The following is a 21,942-nucleotide window of genomic DNA, read 5'->3' as shown; positions in this document are numbered from 1 at the left end:
CCCGCCCCGCCCCCGAGGGTCCCCCTGCCGCCACGCCCGTACCTGTAAGGCCTGTAAGGTGAGGAGGAACAGGGGGAGGCAGAAAGGCACGTCCAAAGGCTGAGGTTGGGGGGGGGGTGAGGTGAGCGCTCTCGGGCCGCGGCGGCGCGTGGGAACAGCCTTTTGGACGCACGGCAACGCAAAGCGGACTACAAGCTCATAATCAATTATCGCCAGACTGTCATGTCTGCGGCGCTTTCAGAGCAGTCTGCTCCGCACTGAGCAGTACGTCTGTATCCTTACATACTCTAGGCTTGTGGTTCGGTGCGTTATCGCAAGCGAAAGGTGTAGTATGGCTCACCGCGGAGTACAAGCGAGCCCTCCTCGTGTTCGCATCGTCTGTCTCCATCTCCCTGCAGCCCCCTCCCCCCTCCTCCCTCCATTTCCTGAGCGTGACCCGCGTTCTTATGAACGTCCGCGCTGCGAATAGCGCCGTGTCACCACGCCGCCGACGGCGTTGCTGATCTCGACCTCGGCAGCGCGTTCGATCCGCTCAAAAAATTACGCCTCGACTAAATCGTTTTTACGATTCGCTGCTGCGTTGTCGAGTGCGTTTTTTCCCCCTCTCTATTCGTTTCAATAACGAGTTTACCCCCTCTTTTATCTAGAGTTCCCGGTTGATTAGAAATGGCTGGTCTGGTGACGGAGGTCCTTGGCAGTCACGTTGTTTCTATTATTTCCATTCATTGACCACCTCCTCCTTGACGTAGTCATTGTGCTGCTCTGAGGTGACCGGGAACCTTTACTTTGTGACTTTGTGCTGCCTAACACCTCCCCCCCTCCCCCCTTTCTCTCTGTCTGCCCCCCTTCTTGTGGTATGCCCGGCCAAAGGCTGATCCCATAGGCGCCCGTGGACCCCAGCCCCGTGCCCCGGGGGCACTCCCAGCCTTGCGAGCTCGGCTCATGGGTCGTCATCATGAGAGTCCGCATCTCCCCGGTCCTGCAGGGGCGGGTTTAAGAAGGTGGGGGAGGGAGAGTTAAACACCCTGAGACTGTGGGCGCTGACCGGTTTGTCGGGGGCGGTTGACCCATTGATCTGTTTGTGTGGTGGTTGCTGCCGTGACGGCTCATTGCGGGTATACAGACAGCCCCCGTGAGGCAACCCTACCCTAACCCCGACCACCAGAGAAGAGACCAGAGAGATCTCTCGTCGAGTCTCCGCTACACTTTCGAAGTTTCGTGACAAAGAGAGGATCCCGGCGCGGAGGCGGCGGCAGCGGCGGCAAGGAAACCCCCAACATTCTTTCCCCGTGATCGCTCGCGATGCCGTGATCGCGTCGGCGTCCCGTCCACAAGTGGGGGTGGGGGCGGCGCGGGGGCGGGGCGGAGGCGTGGCTCGGGCCGATCACGAACGACTGTCGCTCCGTGCGCTGACTGAACGGCCGTCCGTGTGTGCCGGCCGGTGCGCTGCGGGGCCGACGCCCCCCCCGGCGCCCCCCGCGTCCTCGCAGCCACGCCACGCCTTGCGCCGCGGCGGGCATCGCGGCCGTAGCGGCCGATACCTTCGCCGTCTCGTCCTGTCCCAGCGGCGGCCCGCCCCCCGCACCGCGCCGCGGCTCGGCTCGGAGCGTTGACCCCTCCAGCGGGGGCCGGGGCGTTAGAGCCCCAGTTTGCGTTTGTCTTGGGGGCTTAATTCCCTGCCCTATATTTTTTGCCGTCTTTGGAGGAGAGATACTGGAAAAATAAAGGTGTTGTCGCGCCCTTCCGCGGGGTGTTTAACACATGTTGTCAAATACCTCTACAAAGGCACTGAAGAGCCCTAAAGGTGCTATAACTGAGTGCCTTTGGTAGCTTTTGACGTTTTAGCTCCGATGTAAAGGCACTAAATCTTCTTCTTCAGTGCCTTTTAAAGGGCTTTTGGCTGTTGTTTTGAACAAAAGACTTCAATTGCCTCGGTCCTCGGCCCAATGTCTCTCGTGTTTCGCGGTGTCGCTCGCTGGATTGGCGGGCACGGGGCGGGCGTGCCTTTAGGCGTGCCGCACGCGACCAGACGAGGCAGGTGCACGTGCAGTGAGACGTGACGCTGCCCCGTCACGCTCGCCACGCTCCATTGGACCGATAATCCTCCTCAGTCACTCTCGCGAAAAGGTCGTGTTGGTGATGAGAGTCTGCAGGGGAGGTGTCTCAGTTCTGCGGAGCGTGCGGCGCGAGATGCCCAAGGACCTTGCGAGATGCTGCTGACCGCCCATCGCAGTTCTTGAGTGTGCAAGTACGCTCTTCCTTGTATGTACTTAGAAAACTATTGGGTTTGCGTTGTGCCAGTTCGACCGAGTTCATCACAAGGCTTCTGATCTTAAGTTGGTTGTTGTGATTGAAAGTTAGAGGCGGGGGTCGTTTACGTAACAGAGGCGGGGCGACGCCTGGATGGGGCGCGGCCTCAGCGGTTCCCGCCGAGCTTTGGTGCCAGTTGGGCTGCCTACCTGCCGGCGGGTCGGACGTGAAGAGAGGCTGCGGGCTTCAGCCGACCTAATATTCATGTGGTCACTCTTCTTGTTTTCAGAAAGCTTGGTTTGGATCTGGTTCCGAGATGTGGGGCCGAGATGGTGGATCCCGCCAACATGAGTGTCGTGGAACTGTATCATGTAGTGAGTATATTTGTTTTAATATCAGTTATTTCGTATATAGTCAGTGCTCGTGCAATAAAATGTATTCATTGCATTGGATTAACTATACTTTTCCTTTCTTTCCAGCATGTACAGAGTTTCGAGAACTCACGAGAAGCTTCGGTATGTTTGAAAAATTGTCTATTCCTCAGGCAAGATATAATTTAAAATTATGCATATATGTATCTAAAATTTCTTCAATTTTACTATTTTTTTTGCAGTCAAGGGGCACCATGAAACGGAAGGAAACAAGGAAGGTTTTAACCCATCATTTGTCCTTCTGCATGAGAGACTTTGGTCACCATATAGGAGAAGATACAGAAATCTACTTTTCTTTATATGACACAAAAAAGTCCAAATATATTAGGTATTTCCTTACTGCTACCCTTTTTCTTTCTTTTTTTCCTTCCAATTTCTTGACTTAAGTTTTGTTTTACAGTGAACGGTTTCTAGTCAGAATATCTAAGGATGGATTTTCCAACTATGTGGAAAAACTTCATAGCAATTGCACTATTTTTACTGTAAGTTTGGTACACAGTTATGTCAATGTCAATAAAATGATGTTAATTAAACTTAAAAAAATAGTTCAACATAAATTTCTTTCCAGGACCTTGGTAATGCAGATCTCTGCCAGGAAATATACTTAGTGGCACATGTTATGAGAGTAGGGCGCATGCTCTATTCAGAATCCTCCAAGAAATCAAGTTCAGGAACTTCGGGTGGGAGTAGTGCCTTTGCAAATTCAAATTTGTTCAGGCGGCCAGTAGGTGTAGCTGTTCACAACATAAGTGAATTCCTCGCTTTGGGGCAAAGTCATCTCTTAAGTGGATCACCAAATGCTGGAGGAAGTTACTCGACTAATACATTAAGTGCAAGTGGAAACATGTGGACATCTACATCTGCAACCCTAGGAGAAGAAAGAGAATTCACTATTAAGGTTTGTTTCCATGCTGTTCTAAAGCAGTAGGAAATTTCCAGGGAGTATTTTCTTAATAATTATTTTCTGTTTAGGTTTTCAAGGAGAAGAAAAAGATTTCTACCAACTTCATGAACTGATAATTAAAAAACAAAGCAACAAATACAATGTCTTGTCTGGTCAGAATTACGGTAGGACAGAGTCTTTCTCTGGTCAAATGGATGTTTATAGTGTTTCATGAGTTGTCCTCTAACATATTTATTATTTAAATGGATTAGGTATTGGAGTGTCTCTTAAATTTCTGCACGGTGAGCTGTCTCAAGTACAAGAAGAAAATCCTCTTCTGTTCAAAAATATTTCCCTTACCAAGAAACTCGGATTTTCTGATGTCATCATGCCAGGAGACATTCGGTATATTTTCTAAAAATTCTGTGAGTATATTTTCTATTTCTAAGACAGCTGCTGAAAAAGATCTCTTTTTATAGGAATGATTTATATTTGACCTTGGAGAGAGGTGAATTTGAACGTGGAGGGAAGTCAACTGCCAAAAATATTGAGGTTACAATTCTAGTCCTTGACTCTGATGGCAAACCGCTTGAGGTAAGGACTTATAGTTTCTGATCTGTTGTATAATTTTTTCTTGAGTAAAGTAGTAAAGTAACTCTTACCTTTTGAAATTCTAGAAATGTCTATGGGGAGCATCAGGATCGGATGGTACTACTGAATATCAATCTATGATTGTTTATCATCACAATTCACCTTCGTGGATGGAAACTGTTCGTCTGGCTGTTCCTATTGACAAGTTTTATGGATCCCATGTTCGCCTGGAGTATCGTCACTGTTCAAGTAAAGCATGACCCTGCCTTTTTTCCCCTTCTGCTTACCATTTGGCAATATTTCATTCTCTTATCTTTTTGCAGCCCGAGAAAAGGCAGACAACAAGAAGTTGTTTGGGTTTTCATTTGTCCGTCTCATGGAGCCTGGAGGTGCAACCTTGGGTGATCGATCTCATGAGCTTTACATTTACAAATGTGAAGACCGCTCGAGGCTAAATGATCCTCAAGTCTATCTTTCACTATCCTCTGGTGCTTGGGAAGGTATTGGGCAATCAAATTCAACTGCATTTGGTCGAAGTCACAAAGAAACTGTGTTTATAAATACCTTACTGTGTTCTACAAAGCTCACTCAAAATGGTAAGGAAATGTTTCAGGCACAGTCAGTCATATTATGAAGAGAAAGCAAATACAACCAATATTTAATAATTGTATTTTAATTTCTTACAGCTGATCTACTGTCCTTGCTACGGTGGAAAGATTATGAACGCCCTCAAACTGTACAGGATGCACTCACTAGTGTGTTGCGTTTAAATGGAGAAGAAATTGTGAAATTTTTGCAAGATGTTCTTGATGCTCTTTTTGCAATGTTTTCAACAGAAGATGGAAATTCAACAACTCACTCTGGTCTTGTTTTTCATGTCCTAGTAAGTCCCTCTCCTTCTTTTTTTTTTCAATCTAATATTAGCTTTATAATTAATCAATTTGTTAATTCATTTTAAATTATTATTTATCTATTGCAGGTAAGCATATTTAGTCATCTAGAAGATAGCAGGTTTGAACATTTCAGACCTGTAATGGATGCTTACATAAAGGGTCATTTTGCTGCTGCATTGGTATATAAGTGAGTATATATTTTTGATTTATCTGTTATGTGCCAATGATAGCACACATTCTAACAACAATTTCTTTGGCAGAGGACTCATGACAAGTGTTCAGCACTGTGCGGAACGTGTTAGTTCTACTGATAAACAAGAACCTATGCAAAAGTGCTTTGGCTCCCTAGAGTATATATTCAAATTTATCATTGAATCCAGACTGTTATTCTCAAGGGCGACTGGAGGGCAGTATGAAGACAGTTTTCGAAGAGATTTGTACTTGGTTTTCAATGCATTGACCAAAATGTTAGGTACTTCTTATGAAGTTATTCTTCCCACTCAAGTAGCACTTCTTCATTCTATAAGTGCTGTTTTGGAACAGCTCACTCAAGTAAGTTTGGTTCATTTTTAAGTGTTAACATTTTACAAAGTACATTTTGTGGAAAAGGAATTACAAGATGGTTCATTATCTTGTAATATTTGACCCATTCCAACTAAACACTGTCTTGTTTGTTTTGTAGGTCTTACATGTTCCTGAAGTGAGTCACTTAGCCTCAAACATGCTAGAAAGCCTTCCCACAAGAGATCTTTCTCCGCAATTAACTCAAGCTAAACTTGTAGCTGTTAGAAATTTGGTGACAAGCAAACTCTTTCAGCATGATGAGTCTCGTAGCCAGTTATTGGGAATGTGCTGCAAACAGCTCAGAATGCATCTTGCTCATCGTGATGAGTTACGTCTTTGCACTGAGATATTGGGTGAAATATTGGGCTACTTGTTCAAACAAAGACAGTCTCAACTTCAAGAACAAGGCAAAGTGAATAACTGCCTTCATCATGATGTTGAAATTCTTTGCCTTCACATACTTGATATATTGGTTCAAACAGTTCTCATTATAATCGACCGCCCAACACCTGTCCTTGGTAGCTTGGTTGCTTGTCTCATCGGACTTCTACAGCTATTAGATGAATATCACTATTCTAGCCTTTGGGAAGATCTTGGAGACCACAAACCCACTAAGGACTTCTTGCTCAGAGTCTTTCTAGTGTTCCGGGACCTTGTGAAGCAAGAGGTCTTTCCCTCAGATTGGCTTATCATCAAAATGGTTGCAAACCAAGTAATTCTCAATAGCCTGAAAGAGCTATCTGAACCATTAGTTTCAAAGTTTCTTGATGATGGAAGATGTCACCATTTTGACAATCAACTTTGGACTCAGTATTTCAATCTTGCTGTTGCATTTTTAACTCAGCCTTCGCTGCAATTAGAACAATTTAGCGAGGTGAAACGTGAGAAAATGATGGAAAGATATGGTGATATGAGAGTTTTAATGGGTTTCCAAATTTTAAATATGTGGTCTAGACTAGGAGAACACAAAATAAAATTTATACCCCACATGGTGGGACCATTCTTAGAGGTCACTCTAGTCCCAGAAGCTGAACTTCGGAAAGCTACCCTACACATCTTTTTTGATATGATGGAATGCGAGCAGAGAGCCCGTGGAAATTTCAAACAGGTTTGTTTACAAACAATAAATTTATCTATGAATTGTGTACAGTGTCAATTGTGCTAGTAATTTTTAAATAAATCAATTTATCAGGTGGAGTCAGAACTTATTGATAAACTTGACATTCTTATAAGTGAGAACAAGGGAGATGATGAATATCGACAACTATTCAACACAATGTAAGTAACGTGATTGTTAAACTACATATCCCTGTTACTGAGAGATAAAACTATGACTGTTAAGTGCCTTTTTTTTACTGAATGCAGTCTTTTTGTTAATGTTAACATAATCATTTACATTTGAATTGTTATGTTGCTGATATTTTTGGGCTATTTCTAAAGAAATTGTTTAAAAAGCCAAAGTCAAACTTTTTACTTATCTACATTTTCTTTTTCTTTATTGCTTACTGGGACTTGTAGGGAACATCTCAGTGCTGTGTAAGTCAACATTATTCTTATCTTTGCAGGAGTCATAAAGTTGAATTATTAATTGTAAAACTTTCTTAATATCTGATATCCGAGCTTGAGTAGTCCTGTACTGCTATCAAACTTATTTTGTTGTGTCTTCTCTTGTTTGTAGTCCCATATTTGAAATTAGGAAATATTAACATTGGCTAAAGTTGTCTGTCAGAAAAAAGAAAGAAAACAAAAGCAAACTTGTTCCGCATCTGATTTGATTTTGACAATTTGTTCATTTTTTCTAATACTATTCTCTAATTCTATTTTTAGATTGCTTCAACAAGTCCAAAATAAAGATCCAACATGGAAAGAGAGTGGTACTGCATTCATAAGTTCTGTAACTAGGCTACTTGAAAGGCTTTTGGACTATCGAAGTGTAATGCAGGGTGATGAAAATCGTGATAAGCGGATGTCCTGCACTGTTAATTTACTAGTAAGAATGAATGAATTTTTACCAAAGTCTATTGACTGAGAACACATAATTAAAACTTCCTTTCCATTTTAGAACTTTTATAAGAACGAGATTAATAGGAAAGAAATGTACTTGCGATACATATATAAGTTGCATGACCTCCACTTCCCTGCTGAGAACTTTACGGAGGCTGGATTCACTATGAAATTGTATGCTGACCAACTGACTTGGAATTCTACACCTCTCAGTGGAGACCCTCATCACAACAATATGTCGGAGTGTCAAAGAAAACAGCATCTATACATGCAAATAATTAATTATTTTGACAAGGGGAAGGTAAGGCATTTTAATTCAATTCAGGGGTCCATCCAATTTTAATTTGGTTGCAATGCAAATAATTAACAAAATTCTTTTTACTTTTTGCAGTGTTGGGAAAAAGGAATTCCTCTCTGCAAAGAACTTGCAGAGCTGTATGAAAAGAAACTGTTTGATTATGGAAAACTAAGCAATATTTTAAAGACCCAGGCCAAATTTTTTGATAATATACTTACCCAGCTGAGGCCAGAACCCGAATACTTTCGTGTTGGATTTTATGGACTGAGTTTTCCCCTGTTTGTTAGGGTAATTAAATTTTTATGCTCTAATCTTATCTTTTATAATTTTGAATTATAATAGTTTTGTTTGTCTTTATTCCTGTTCCAGAATAAAGTATTTGTATATAGAGGTTTAGAGTATGAGAGAATTGGAGCGTTTACTCAGAGATTACAAACTGAGTTTCCTGCAGCTCAGATTCTGATGAAAAACACTCCACCTGATGACAGTATTATTAATTCAGAAGGACAGTGTATCCTTTAAGACTTGAACATTGCTTCTATTTTATTTCATTTTGCTTTACTTTTAATAATGATTAGGAAACAAAGTAATAATTTTCTTAACAGACTTTTAGATATTCAAATATGCAATGTTAAACCAATACCAGAGCTAAACCCGGTGTTTAGCTCTGAAGGTGCTCTTCCATCTGATATACCTGAGAAAATAACAAGTTTCTATGAGGTGAATGATGTGAAAAGATTCCAGTTTGACAGACCTATTCATAAAGGAACAGTTGATAAAGAAAATGAATTCAAGGTAATCAGTTCAATTTAGCCTATAGTTTCTTTAAACAAATTTTTGTTTTATTTTTTATTGCTAACAAAATGTTTTTCAGAGCTTATGGTTAGAACGAACAACCCTGGTAATTGCATCATCATTGCCTGGTATTTTGAGGTGGTTTGAAGTTGTAGAGCGTACTGTAGAGGAGATCACTCCTGTTCAGTTTGCATGTGAAACAATGGAAACAGTGAACAAAGAACTAAGACAACTCATATCTCAATATGAACAAGACTCAAAGCGCAACATCAATCCATTTACCATGCGATTGCAGGTATATAATCATATAAATTGAGTGACAACTTTGTTTGTATATGTATCTCTAATACATCAATGATTTGTTTTGTACAGGGAATAATTGATGCTAATGTGATGGGTGGCATTGCAAAATATCAGCAAGCCTTTTTTTCTCCTGAATTTTCAAAATCAAATCCTGAATGTGCTGAACATGTGTACTCCCTGAAAACTTTGATTTTAGAACAGGTGTGTGTGTGTGTGTGATAAGTGAGAGTAATTTTCTTTTTTTGATCACATTTTTATACCTAGATTGGCTAAACATAGGATCAGCAGGCTAAAGCTATGATTGGCCTACACCAGTTTGGTGTAATCACCAAGGTGTAGCCAAATTCACTGCTGACTGTTCCTAGATTCAGCTAGTTGTGGCACTTAATGGTTGAAACTAAAAATGCAACAGAATTAAGGACCTGAGCAGAACTAAACTAAATTGTCTAGCACTTTGATTCTTCTGTAAGAGATCAACTTCAACTTTTTATTGTCTCAGGTACACATTCTTTCAAATGCATTAGCATTGCATGGCCAACTGGCTCCTCCAGGTGTACAGCCACTACACCGTCGTTTGCAAGAGCGACTGGGCCAGATGGAACAAGGCCTGCGAGAGCTCAGTTCTGGACTTAGTTTGCCCAGACATTGGGGTACTAACCAACATAGCATTGTTCAGTAAGTCACTCTCCCATGCGATTTTTTACCTTACAATTTTTAGTGATTTTTTTTCTTTAGCTTTTGCTTTTGCTTTTGCTTTTGTGCGTCTCATGAGAATGTCTTGCACTTTTCAGCACTCCACTTCCTCCATTACCAAGTGAGAAAAGAATGCCAATGGATGGTATCAGCAATCGTTCCTCATGCAGCAGTGGAGCATATGGTCATTTTATTTCAAACGATCACTTTGGAGGATCAGAAGTTGATGATGATACTATTTACAGCAAACCAATGGTTGGTGTGCAGAAACTGTGATTTCATTTAGTATTATGTGTATTTACCTACTTAAATGTCTAAAATTTGCTATGTGTATAGGACATGAATGGAGTTAACTCACCACCTGCTATACCCCAACGTGATTTAAGACCAAGGTCATCAAACTTTACATCTAATTCGGCGGGAAGCACAGCCAGGACCCCTACAAGAGGAACTTTAGACTATTCATCTTTACCACCTATGAAGTCAAGGCATGTTTTTTCCTCTAACTTAAAAAAAAAAAATCTGAATCACACTGGGGATAAAACTTATTTGTTCTTTGAATGGCAAACATATTTCAGGATGGAGTCCCATGTGGATGGGGAAATTCAACGTCCCCCAAAACCTAGTCATCAGAGATCATTGAGCATCAGCAGACCAGACAGTCCTAAACCCTTAGCTTTGCGCCATTCCTTGCCCACACCCACTGATGGTGTTCTTTCAACGTGGGATGGTGCTACCACACCAAATACTGGGGAAGAAGCTCCACCTCTACCACCAAGGGGTTGCAGTAAGTATTTTTAGAATAATTAGAAGAAAAATTTTCTATCAACCTGCTTGTTTTTAACAAATAATTGCTTTGTAAATTTTTGAATTCCGGTGTGTTTACTTGTTTCAGCTCCTGATAAACGAGGTTTGTACATTGACACAGGTCAACAACCACCAGCCCCACCTCGGAGACCTTTGAGCAAGAAGGCAAGTAGCACATCCTTGATATCCTCTAAAGTTTCCGCACCATATAATAAACATCTCTTTTAATTTTGCTGTAAATATTACAATATTTCTGTAGGGATCAGCACCAACTATGTTCAACTCTGAGTCCTCTATGGATTTAAACCTCGACATTTCTGATGGATATGGAGAGGGCACTAACACTCCTTTGACTACACCTGTTACCCCTGGTGCACCAACTGGTGATGATTCTGGTTTGGGTGATGTTACTCCTACACCTTCTTCTGCACCAACTCCAACTTCAGCCACACCCTTATCTGCACAGCACTTCAACAATCTTTCTTATGAAGACTTTGAATTTACATCCCGCACTCCTTCTAATAACTTGGGCTCAAGGTAAACATTATTTCTTAAAGATAAAAATTTCTCTCTGTATGATATCAAAAATTTCTAATGGAATATTAATTCTATGCTTAATTTGTGCTTTCATCTCCTCAATAGATCTGACACGAGTCAAGACCCGATGAACATTGTTCCCCCTGTTCTTTCTCCACGCAGTCAAATTATTGCAGCTCCTCCTCCTATACCACCGAAAGCACTAAGTAACATAACAACTAGTGTGGAGTCCATAGCTTCCCAAGATACGTCAGACCGTTCAGATTCAGGTAAATATGTGACATCAATAGGAGTGATGAGTTCATTCTTATTTATTTGAAACTTAAATAAATCCATTTTTAAAATATGTGAACAGGTTCATGTCGAGGATCCACTGGCTCTGGGGGATCAGGTTCAGGTGTAGAGAATTATTCTGTCCCTCGGCTGCAAACTACCCCAGTCAGCATAACTGTGGATGGTTCTTGTTCTTCCAATAATTTGTCATCCTAAAATGGACACCCCAACTCTTTCCTCTTGTGAAGCAATATCATCATGTGCCATACGCATTGAGTCATAGATAAATCTTCTGTCCTAGCAGACAGTTATTCTGTTTGAGGATTAAATTGTTATGTAAAAATATGAAATGCTGAGTTTTATGGAATTCTGAGGAATGTTGCATATGATGGGTCATTTCTTTCCCTTTACGTATTGTTTTTTTTTACATATCAATGTCTTTGTATACTTTTTATCATTATTATTTTTACTGTCCACTCCTTTAAGGCTTGGATGTTTGTATATTTTTTACAAAACTTTCTACCAAAGCAAATATGAAATTGTGATTAAGGTACTGTGTAAATATATTTTATATTCTATTCTATGAGGTAGTTGTGCTTGGTTGTGAGAAAACAAATATGTAATTATGATTATGACCTCCCGCTTATCAAGAAATTATGTATTGGTCATGATTTAGAAATATTCCTGGTTTTACATATTTGGTTGCAATTGATAATTTGATTACGTTCAGCCATGTATTAATCATAATCGCCTACCAAAGTTTTACTTATCAGGTCAAATTGATTACTACTCAGTATTTAGATTGTAAAGGGTATGCAATTTGCAATTTGTTTGCTCCACAGCTATTGTCAGGTCATGTTTTATTTGTCAGCACTCTATGTTCTTTACAGAACACTCCACATACATGAGTTGTACAATGTTGTTTTTAAAAATTATGAAGTATATTTCGCAGTGATGAAAATCTCCAAACTCAGTAGAAATGTGTCTACCTCTGATGTGTCACTCAGTTACTTGGGCTTTTTAGATTTTTAAAGATTTTTAGGAATAGCCCCCTTTCCTCCAACCTTTCTGCCAAATTTAACATGCAACACTCAAAATGTGTGTACTGTTGGTGGATATTTACTGCCAAATTATTCTTCCACATTCTTGAAACAATTCTTTTTAACAGATAGCTACTTATTTTGTATACATTGTCATGATAACATTCTATTCATATTAACGATGGTTGTGTGATTTTTAAATTTTAGGCTTGTATCTGCATACTTTTATATTTTACTACAATTGATCATGGGTCAGTATTAATTAAATAATGTTTGCTCTCGTTTAGTACAAAACTGAGCTGTTTACAAAGAAGGTCCCAAGACAAGCTAATTTTACAACTTTTGGAGCAATGTGTACCCAAGCTTTTTTACATGAGAACTATAAATTGCCTCATGAACATTCCTTCATTTTGTAACAATTAGTTGAATTGTGACTCAAAGAGTTACCTTAGCGCTTTACAGAATTCATTGTTTCTTTCATTATTCAATATTTGCATTGTAATCATTCTTGCTTGGAGTGGTAATTAAGTATCTAATGTGGCACTGCATGGAATCGATCCTTGAATCGCTGAATGTGCATAAAAGCTTGCTGGGCTCAGGTAGGGGATAATTGATACCCGAGGCATTGGAACTGGCATTCAATACTTTCCGAACGGCTGGGGTAGGGCACCCCATGGGCTTGTGGCCTTGCTCGCACGCCGTCGCATTCCTCCCCGCGTCTGAATTTCCGCCTACTCGAACCAGCTCTTTATTCGATGAAAATTCTTCAAGTTTGCCATGGCCAACAGATTATTCTGACCCCAACGTATTTGCTTCAAATATAATATTGCATTTATTGGTTATTCCCTTCTTAAACTTTTAATCGTAAGATGTACACTTAATTTTAAGATGACTAGATGGGTTTCTAAAATTTTAAAAACAGTATTTGTGTTTCTTAGTTGATGATTTACTTCCATCTAGTATCAGTCAACCTGATGTTTTTGTTTTTTTTTAACTGGTAGAGGAGCAATCCCCTTCAACAACCACCTATTGTATCTATTACTTTTCATATTTTACCAACCAATTTTTTCTAGAAATTAAAGTTCTCAATTTTTACTGCTTTCTGAAGCGATTTCCAATTATATTTATATACATCTATATGTGTAAGTAGAATAATACCCCTATAAGTCCATGATCAGTTTTCTCTCTTGTAATGATAATTTTTGATTTAAAAGCTAGTCAATCAGAAGCTGTTGCAGATTAGTGACTAATTTTTAAAATGTTATTTTTGTTTGTTTTGTGGATTGGAGATATCATTTTAGTTTGTACCATTGGCAGATGATCTGATGTCATCTATGCGATTTGGGCTGGGATGTTCCACAGCAGCCCCAAACCGAGTGTGCCACAAATTTCTTGTTTATAATGGTAAGATGTCAATAAAAAAATGGAGGTTTTTCATTCTTCTTCAACTCAAAAATAAATGTACCAGTGTCATTCAATGAAATTTAAAGTAGATAAAGTCTTTAATCTAGAGCTTGTTAGTGCCCTTAAAAGAAGTTTGATGTGAATCTTGTCTACTGTATGTGATTGAGTTTTGAAGACTGATGAAGGCTTAGTGGGTTTGTGTGGATGGTGTGGAGTGGGCCCATTGAGATTTGGTTTGGCCTACCATATTTCAAGATGGATGGATAGAGTTGTGTCATCCTTTCTTGAGAAATATGGAACATTGTCTTTTACCTGGTTAGTAAATAAAACCACAGGCTGTTTAATGGCCTCGACATGCATTAATTTTTTTTTGTCAGTATTTTATTTTACATTTTGTCTTTTAAATATAGACATAAACAACATTTAAACCACATACCTCCCTGTACCACATACTCACCCCTATTTTACTTCGCATAGTGTGAAAAAAAAGCCCACAGGTCAGGTCTAAGAAGAAGACAGCCCCTGCGACTGCGTGCTCGTGCTGCTCTGTTGTGAAAGGGAGCGGGGGTGGGGGGCACATTTCCCTGTGGTGGAGACAGTCTCGGGGACCATCTAAAAAATTGTTGTCGACAGGCTCGGCTGGAAGACTGACCTGGAACTTTGCTGGAGTAAGATCTCCGACAGGGCTGTTGTGGCCCCCTTCCCTTTACCCACCCTGTCCAAGCCAGGTCGTGTCCAAAGTGACCTTGGCAGTGTGCGCTGGTGGTGGTTGGGGGTGGGAAGGGGGGGTAGGGGGTGAAATCAGAGGTGGGGTTAGTATTGGCGCGTAGTGGGGAAAGGGAGGGGGAGGGGGGGCTAGCCAGCCCCGCCACGCGCAGGGAGCAGATAGCGGCAGCTGTGGCCTTGGACCTCTCTTCCCCCTCTTGGGGGTTGCGAGGGGCAATGGGGTGGGAGCTGGGGGGATACTGCGGTGGCAGCCCGGGCCATCCACGTGTCCTAGCCTCTGGCTGCCCCGTCCCGGACTGGCTCGAAGTCGTAAGAAAATCTCACTCGCAATCTAAAGATTCGGAGGCAGGCCGGAGGGCAAGCCTTAGCATGCAATCAACATCGTCGGCTTGCAAACCAGAGGAATTTTCATAAAACGAAAAGAAGAAGGAACGTGCGCATAAACGGGGCTGCCAAAGGGGTATTTTTCTGGAATCGGTAAATGTGGAAAGAACACACCGGAACATCACCACCTGTCTGAAGATTTTATCAAATTGTCTACAATTCCTTTGTTTTTGGGGACGATATACGAAAGAAATGTAAAGGTTTGTGGAGTTCCGAATTTCCCCCGTTGCTCTCCAACGGGACACGAAAATACCTCAGCCTACCCCCCAGTCGCGCTCCCCTGCTGTCTGGGTCTGCAGGAAGGGCCATCGCCCGACGCCGCCCCCTGGGCCATAGCTAGACTCGTGATGATGCTGATGAACTCTCTGCCGCCGGAGATTGGATTTTGATTGGGGAGTAAAGGTGACGGCAGCGAGCGAGCAGGTGAGATGGAATGGAAAAGGGCGGCATGGGGATGAGATGATGATGGGGAGGGCTATCACGGGGCGGTCGCTGCGCGCCCCTACCTGGGGAAGTCCCCCCGCCCCCTCCCCACCCCACTGTGCTAAACTGATTACGAACCAAATAATGAGTTTGACGAAACCTCGCCTATTTCGCCAGCAGATCGGAGCAACGTCGCACAAGATTGACTCCACCTGCGTGCGTCCCGATGCGTGGTGTTTCACGACGACGCTGGTAGATTCGAGTTGAGTGTTTGAAAGTAAAGATAAAACGCAGTGATGTGATCAAGTGGCTGAAACGAGGGGACCCGCGACCGACGGCGAAGATGCTTGGTTCTAATCACGAAAATGAGGCAGGGCACAGGCTACAGCCGTGTAACCTGAAGGTAGGCCACACAAGCACGGGGGTGCTGCTGGGTTGCCTACCCGGAGACGTGCAGGCGCGCTCGCGCTGCTCGGCCGACCGTGCACCCTTGGCCCTTGGCTCCCTGTGGACCTCGTTCAACCGGGATGGGGAAACGAGCTATTTTGCGAACCGAAGGGAAGAGGCGAGGAATATCGTCTGCTTACCGGACCATCACAAAGTATCGACCAATCAGCGGGGGACTCTCGTGACAAGACAAGCTCAAGAAAGATCGCCTCCTCTGATTATTGGCGGAAGCTCTGTGATGGTCCGGGAGCAGACGATATTACTCGGCTTCGTCGTTTTCGCAAAATAGCTCAATGATAGTCAGGCATCGTATGGCTGTGTTGTGGAAAGCTTCATACCATTATTGCCACTGCAAATATCATCGGCTAAAAAGAAAAATAAGTTTGAAGAACGCTTCACTACAACCGTCTTATGTCCAATTTCAGAGAAAGATATAACTAGATTCCATACATTTAGATTGTACGAGTTGTGGGCCATGGGCGTCGCGGGCACGTACTACGTGCATGGGGTATGGGGCGTGGCGTGGCGTGGCGCAGAGACTGGTGACGTCAGAGTACTCTGTAGCCCGCTGGAGCCGGGGGTGCGGCTGGGGAGGGGGTGGCATTGCTATCGACCCAGAGCCTTGTCGGAGGGGTGCGCCTCGCCGCGCCTCTCCCTGCCGAAGGGAAGGGGGTTGCACACGCGGTTTGTTTTGGTCGGGCATCTCGGCGCGCTGGGCTCGCAGTCTGCTCCCACTCACGGCCCTCGAGAGGCGCGTGACGGCCACCGCGTCCTCAGCACCCCCTGCCCGCCGGTGCCCACCGTGCCTCCCGTGCCCCCGCGCCCCCCGCGCCCCCGCGCCCCTTGAGTGCCCCCGGGCCCCAAGCCCTCGCGCGGGTCGACGTCCTCGTCCTTCTCGCTCCCGGCCCTGAGTGCCCCCGTGGAGGGCTCCCGCCGGCCCCCGCCCCGGCCCGCCCTCCCCGAGGGTGTAGTGTTGTTGAGCCCTCGTCGGGGCGCCCCTCGCCCTTCCCTCGGTGCGCTGGTGAGGTTAGGCGGCCGGACGCCGGCCTAGGGGTGCCGTTGGCTCCGTGAGTGTCGCTGATACCCCTTCGAGAACAGCGCGATGGCTAAAGCGGAGCTCTACCGCGCCAAGTGCGCCTTCAACGTGAGCGAGCAGGACGGCGCCAAGACCACCGCCCAGTCCGAGACCAAGTCCGTACCCACCTCGCCCAACTTCCTGCGCTCGGCCAACATCAACGCCCTCAATCTCAACAACAAGGTCAACCAGAACATCCAGTTCTTCACCAAGCTGAGCGCCAAGACAATCGAGGACGGGGCCAACCAGACGGGGACTCCTGGGTCGCCCGCCAAGGCGGTCCGCAAGAAGGACAAGTCCCCTGTTCGCTTGCTGGCCGACAAGGAGAACGACGAGCAGGGCAAGAAGGAGGACGATAGCGAGGAAAAAGACACGGAAAAGGACAAGGACAAAGAGAAGGAGAAGGAGGAGGTGAAGCCCACTGACAAGCCGGAGAGGGTCAAGGTCTTGCTGGACCTACCGAACCAGGATCAACGCACGTCCAAGTCGAGCGAGGATCTCACAAGGGTAGACGACGATGTAAACGAGAAGGACCTAAAGTACATTAAAGATATCAAGGACCTAAGGGAGATTTTCCTCGGCTTCAAAGAGGGCGACTTATTCAAGGTGGGTACTATTGATTTGCGTAATTATTAACTTTTCGGTTTTGTTTGGAGCAGACCGCCCTCGGCCCTCTCCACCTTATATCTAAGGTACACTAAGGCATACCAGTACGTTGGGTTGCGTATTCACTGTCTGAAGGGGTTGCAGGCGCGAGCGGGTGGTGGAGGAGTGGAGAGGGGGTGGGGGGGGGCGTAGCTGCCACTTCCCCGCCACTCGCCCCGCACCTGCCGCCCCTGCTGCCAGTGCATAGGCAACCCAACGTAATGGCATGCCATCGACTGGACACCCGGTACACGCTGGTGTTGTGCACTTCATCCTCCGAAAGAGGCACGGAGAGAGTTACGCAAGGGGGGAGAGGGAGGGGAAATTCGTACGACTCGCGGGGGTTGTCATGCCACCCCTTTATGCGCCGGGACATAAAACTCAGCCCCGCAGCGCAAGCCCTCGCCACACCGCAGGCAGCATGCAGGCAGCAGACCCGCCCCGTTCCCCCGTGGACTCGTTCTAAAACAGGTACCTTCGCCATTTCCCGGTCCACAAAAGACCGGGTGATGGTGAGTCAGGCCGACACGTCCCGTCCCGCCGCCCTGCCCTGGCGACCTGCCGCTCCCGCCCCTGCCTTTTACGGTCTCGGTTTGGCGCCGCCTGTCTTCGTGTGATCTGCCTTCGGGGATTTCGCACTTGCGTTGCGAGTGAGCGAGAGAGAAGGGGAGTGAGAAAGAGTTCGATAGAGAAAGACAGATACAAAGGGGGAGGGGGGGCAATGTGGGGGAAGAAGTGGCCTAGCCGAGGTGGTGGAAGGGGTGCTCTAGGGAAGTGGCGCGCCCGCCCAGTACTACAGCCCGCGCTCTCGTCCTCTGCTCGTTACAGCTGCACTTCCCTTTACCTCGAGAGCACTCAGCCCTCTTGCTCGGCTCGGCTCGTTGGCAGCAGCCCTTGGTGGAAAACCGCGGTGACCTCAAACTTAGAAGCTTAGAGCCTGGCACTTGTCGCCTCGGTCTGTGTTGCGACCAGCGGCAAGAGGGTTGGGGATGAGGAGTATGGTTGGTGAGGGGGGTGGAGAGGTAGAGACTGAGAGAGTCATGAACTAGGCCCCAGAGGCGCCAAGGACTCTGCAGTACAGTACTTGGCTCTCCCCCGCTCCTTTTGGGAGTGTGCATGGTTGCATGGTGGCCGTAGTTCCCAACTAGCCTACGTTAGCCGTGTCAGGTCTTTTCTCGGCCCTACTACTGTTCCATGGCCAAAAGTTTGCAGAGCAGGCAGAATACATTCTGCGCGTTCTGGCTCGACCCTATCGTGTAAGCAGAGCGAGAGAATTCGAACCGTGAGCGTGTGCGCGCGTGGGCGAGTGAAGGACGGTGTCGGTGAAGGACACGGGGTGGCGCTTCCATGGCGCTGCCTGCCACAGCTGGCGCGGGGTAGCGCTGCCTCCTGACATACCCCTCGTCCTGGCCAGAGGACGCGTAATGCCAACCCGGCGACACAACAACGTTTCTCCTTTTCACATCTTTCATTAAAAAAACAACCTCCAGAGTAAGGATTTGGATGACGTGAAATTAAAATATGAATAAGGACAACCCAAGAACGGATGTTGTATGATGCACTAGAAAATTATATGGTGGCTCCAAACGTTTTGAAGGCAGTGATTTTATCGATCAGATGTTGCAGCCTCCGCGCCCTGCCATTACCGTCACTTTGTATTTTGTAAACAAAGAGCAGGTGTCACCCGACAGTGTCGTATGTTTGACTGTGGTTTTCTTCCTGTTTATCCAGGTATTCTACATTTAGATTGTGCATATTCTTGTGACTATTGAAACCAAAGTATTTCCCCCGTTGTAGCCGATACATCAAAATTTTCAGGGGTCGGTTTCGGTTTAGGTCCCGGCATTTAAGGTTAAACTGAACACATACCAGCATACCATGATACAGAAGTGGTTAAAACTCATTTTTCATAGGAACATCTTTTTATATTCTCTTGGCTAGAATTTTTATCATACTTAGTATCTTTGGTTTCATTTTTAATCTATTGCAGTGTTGATTCTATTTCAAAATGCTAAAGAGCTAATGCCAATGCTTCTCATTTATATCAAACCAAAGCTTCATAGTTACGTTTAATTCTTTTTGTTGTCCAGGTTCTCAGTAAGGAGTGGGAGTCCTGGTGGGCAGTGCGCACACTGGACTCAAATAGACGAGTCGGCCTTGTACAGGCCCAACTTCTGGAGAAAGAAGATGCTGAGCTGCCAGACGACGAAGACTCAGAAAATATGGTGAGTGAATACTACCTATCCAACGAACGTTTTAGATGAGACATGGAGTGAACGCAGAGGAAAGTGCTATACTTATAGAAAATTTACTGCGATTTAGTCTGTAGAAGTGTGGATTGTTCCTTGAAAGATTTATTTTCTCTGAGTTTTATCTTTCACGTGTAAGTACAGTTTGGAGATAAGTAGATGTCAAGCTACTTAGGTTACTGTAGAGTTGAATCAAGGCATTCCCAGAGCTGCTGGCTGCACCACTCAGATAAGAAAGGCTGTGTGCCTGAGTGTGCCCTTGGACTGGGAGTGCCTTCACCTCCAGCTTAGGAGCGGCCCTTGATGTGACCACACCATACACCACACAAAACCCTGGTGTAGCTGGTGTAGCTCCGTCATAGTATTTCCGACACTACGCGTGACCCCCCCCCCCCTCTCCCTCTCCTATTTCCATTGCTCGTTCTCTCGTTGCCTTTATCTCTTCTCCCTTCGCCGCGGGGGAGACGCGACAGCGACGATCCTAATGTAGTCAGCCAAACTGGTCTCCCTACGCTCAGGAGTCGCTGCATTCTTTTTGTGTGAAAATAGAAATAGCTCTCTCCCTCCCTCTCTCCCTTTCTCTCTCTCTTGAAAGTTGTTGAACCCCGTTTTTTTGGTGTCCTTAGACTACTTCAATTTTATTACTTTTGAGTGTGTAGTGCTACACCACTGTTTCTTCAACCCCCGCCCCACCCATTTACAGACGTGGTGCGAAACATTTTTCACAAACGTAGCTTCCATTAAACTTGACCCTTTTTCAAAGCGACCCTGGAGAACGCCGCTGCTGCTCGGGGCGCGTGGAGTGGTGGGTGGTGGTGGTGTCCACAGGAAGGTCCACAGCCGACCGCACCCAATGGCCAATGACTGGAGTAATGAATGGATGCATGAATTGGCCCTCACTAATGAATGAAGCAGTGCCAGCGCGCCGCCCTCGTAGGCCACCCCATTAGCATCACGGGGTTGCAACTCGCGCTGTGTGTGTATGTGTGTGTGCGCGCGCGCACACGCGGAGGGGTAAGAGCGAACAGTATGGCGGGGGAGCGGGGTGCTAATCTCCTGTCCGGTTCGAACAGCAGACGTGCTGGGGATGGACTGGCCGTAGGCCGTAGCCTTTCTCTATGAGGCTGCATGTGGTGCAAGACCACATGGAATGGTTTTGCGATTTTCCAGCCCATGTGGTCACTCTCGCCGGTCCCCCCAGTCCCCCTCCTGCCAGTTGTGGTGGTTTTGTTTGTCGGATTCCTCACTCACTGTGAAGGTGCTCATGTTATATCTTATGGAGCGTAAGGTTTGAAACAGTACGTAAGTTTAAGAGTTTTGCGCGCAGATTTCGAGTTGCGAGCGGCGCGGTTTGCAGCGGAAATATGTAGCTTTCGCGAAACACCCTCTGACGTGTTCACCCCTACCCAGCGCACCCCCTGCTCCCACCCTCATCGCCACTAACAACCCTTCCACCGGGGCGCCCGCAGCCCGCCCGCCCGCCCGCCCGGCACCCCTCCGGTCGGTAGCCCTCCTCGGTGTGCGGGAGCCCGGCCGCCCATTTATGAGCGATAAACATACCCCTCCATGTGCCTTCGCAACCCCCACCCCTCCCCCAGCCCCTTCCAGTGCAGAAATCACTTTGAAATCGAATTTTGCGGCAGCAGGAATCCGCGGTCGCCGCTTTTGGTGGCCTCCCACGCCGCCGCGACGCGCCGTCCTTGGGGTAGGGCGGCGGCCGTGGGCTTCCCGGTCCAGAAGGGGCGAATCGCAATCAAGTATGGAGAGGAAACGGGCGCGCCACAGAATCTAATATGTCAATCGGGCTGCGCCTAAAAACTTGTGACGAGGCGGGTGGTCCCGTTCGACCGGAGAGGTTATTTCTGTCACCCGACGCGAGGGTGACGTCACCCCCACGTGCCCGCGGCCCGGACGGACGGGCACGTGCGTGCGTGCGGGCGCACCCGCCCTGCCCGACACCTCGCGGCGCCACGGGCGCCACCCGCGGCCGCCGCCACATCATGCTGAGTCGCCATTCCCATTCGGGCCTTATGTTTTCCGTACCCACCCTCCCCGTAACGCCCCCCTCCCCTGACGCAGGCGGAGTAAACAACCTCACCACAGCCATCAGTCGCTCGTCCGCCCAGATTTGCTCGAGTTCACCCGACACTCGGCCGCGCACGGACCGTGGCGCAGCGTTCCCATGCTTCATCCGGCTTCCTGCTTCCCATCACGACAACACGTGGAC

General features: G+C 46.0%; 2 protein-coding genes across 3 annotated transcripts in view; both read left to right on the top strand.

The window, feature by feature from the left end:
* Positions 1–14,129, top strand: part of LOC113215382 (dedicator of cytokinesis protein 4) — a 53,097-nt gene extending 38,968 nt beyond the window's left edge. Inside the window, exons 7-37 of one of the 2 annotated variants that reach the window (XM_052269422.1) lie at positions 2,540–2,624; positions 2,730–2,765; positions 2,864–3,009; positions 3,082–3,163; positions 3,250–3,583; positions 3,657–3,749; positions 3,837–3,969; positions 4,044–4,158; positions 4,242–4,404; positions 4,479–4,751; positions 4,842–5,038; positions 5,135–5,235; positions 5,309–5,600; positions 5,731–6,720; positions 6,805–6,890; positions 7,131–7,148; positions 7,440–7,602; positions 7,675–7,917; positions 8,008–8,202; positions 8,284–8,425; positions 8,528–8,709; positions 8,789–9,004; positions 9,082–9,213; positions 9,512–9,687; positions 9,804–9,960; positions 10,042–10,193; positions 10,284–10,492; positions 10,601–10,677; positions 10,772–11,049; positions 11,155–11,318; positions 11,405–14,129. In XM_052269422.1, the coding sequence (XP_052125382.1) occupies positions 2,540–2,624; positions 2,730–2,765; positions 2,864–3,009; positions 3,082–3,163; positions 3,250–3,583; positions 3,657–3,749; positions 3,837–3,969; positions 4,044–4,158; positions 4,242–4,404; positions 4,479–4,751; positions 4,842–5,038; positions 5,135–5,235; positions 5,309–5,600; positions 5,731–6,720; positions 6,805–6,890; positions 7,131–7,148; positions 7,440–7,602; positions 7,675–7,917; positions 8,008–8,202; positions 8,284–8,425; positions 8,528–8,709; positions 8,789–9,004; positions 9,082–9,213; positions 9,512–9,687; positions 9,804–9,960; positions 10,042–10,193; positions 10,284–10,492; positions 10,601–10,677; positions 10,772–11,049; positions 11,155–11,318; positions 11,405–11,538 (5,764 nt within the window). In that variant the 3' untranslated portion in view covers positions 11,539–14,129. The remainder of the gene's footprint in view (positions 1–2,539; positions 2,625–2,729; positions 2,766–2,863; positions 3,010–3,081; positions 3,164–3,249; positions 3,584–3,656; positions 3,750–3,836; positions 3,970–4,043; positions 4,159–4,241; positions 4,405–4,478; positions 4,752–4,841; positions 5,039–5,134; positions 5,236–5,308; positions 5,601–5,730; positions 6,721–6,804; positions 6,891–7,130; positions 7,149–7,439; positions 7,603–7,674; positions 7,918–8,007; positions 8,203–8,283; positions 8,426–8,527; positions 8,710–8,788; positions 9,005–9,081; positions 9,214–9,511; positions 9,688–9,803; positions 9,961–10,041; positions 10,194–10,283; positions 10,493–10,600; positions 10,678–10,771; positions 11,050–11,154; positions 11,319–11,404) is intronic. The other variant, XM_052269423.1, reaches the window with a different exon arrangement.
* A 2,357-nt stretch (positions 14,130–16,486) lies between these two features.
* LOC113215397 (uncharacterized) overlaps positions 16,487–21,942 on the top strand; it is a 46,334-nt gene continuing 40,878 nt past the window's right edge. The window contains exons 1-2 of the mRNA XM_026435020.2: positions 16,487–17,427; positions 19,557–19,691. Coding sequence (XP_026290805.1) covers positions 16,849–17,427; positions 19,557–19,691 — 714 coding nt within the window. The 5' untranslated portion in view covers positions 16,487–16,848. The remainder of the gene's footprint in view (positions 17,428–19,556; positions 19,692–21,942) is intronic.

This window comes from Frankliniella occidentalis, unplaced genomic scaffold (genome assembly GCF_000697945.3).
Source record: "Frankliniella occidentalis isolate FOCC.00 unplaced genomic scaffold, Focc_3.1 Scaffold92, whole genome shotgun sequence".
In the NCBI taxonomy this organism is placed as follows: Eukaryota; Metazoa; Arthropoda; class Insecta; order Thysanoptera; family Thripidae; genus Frankliniella; species Frankliniella occidentalis.
This window is presented reverse-complemented; position numbering and strand designations above follow the sequence as displayed.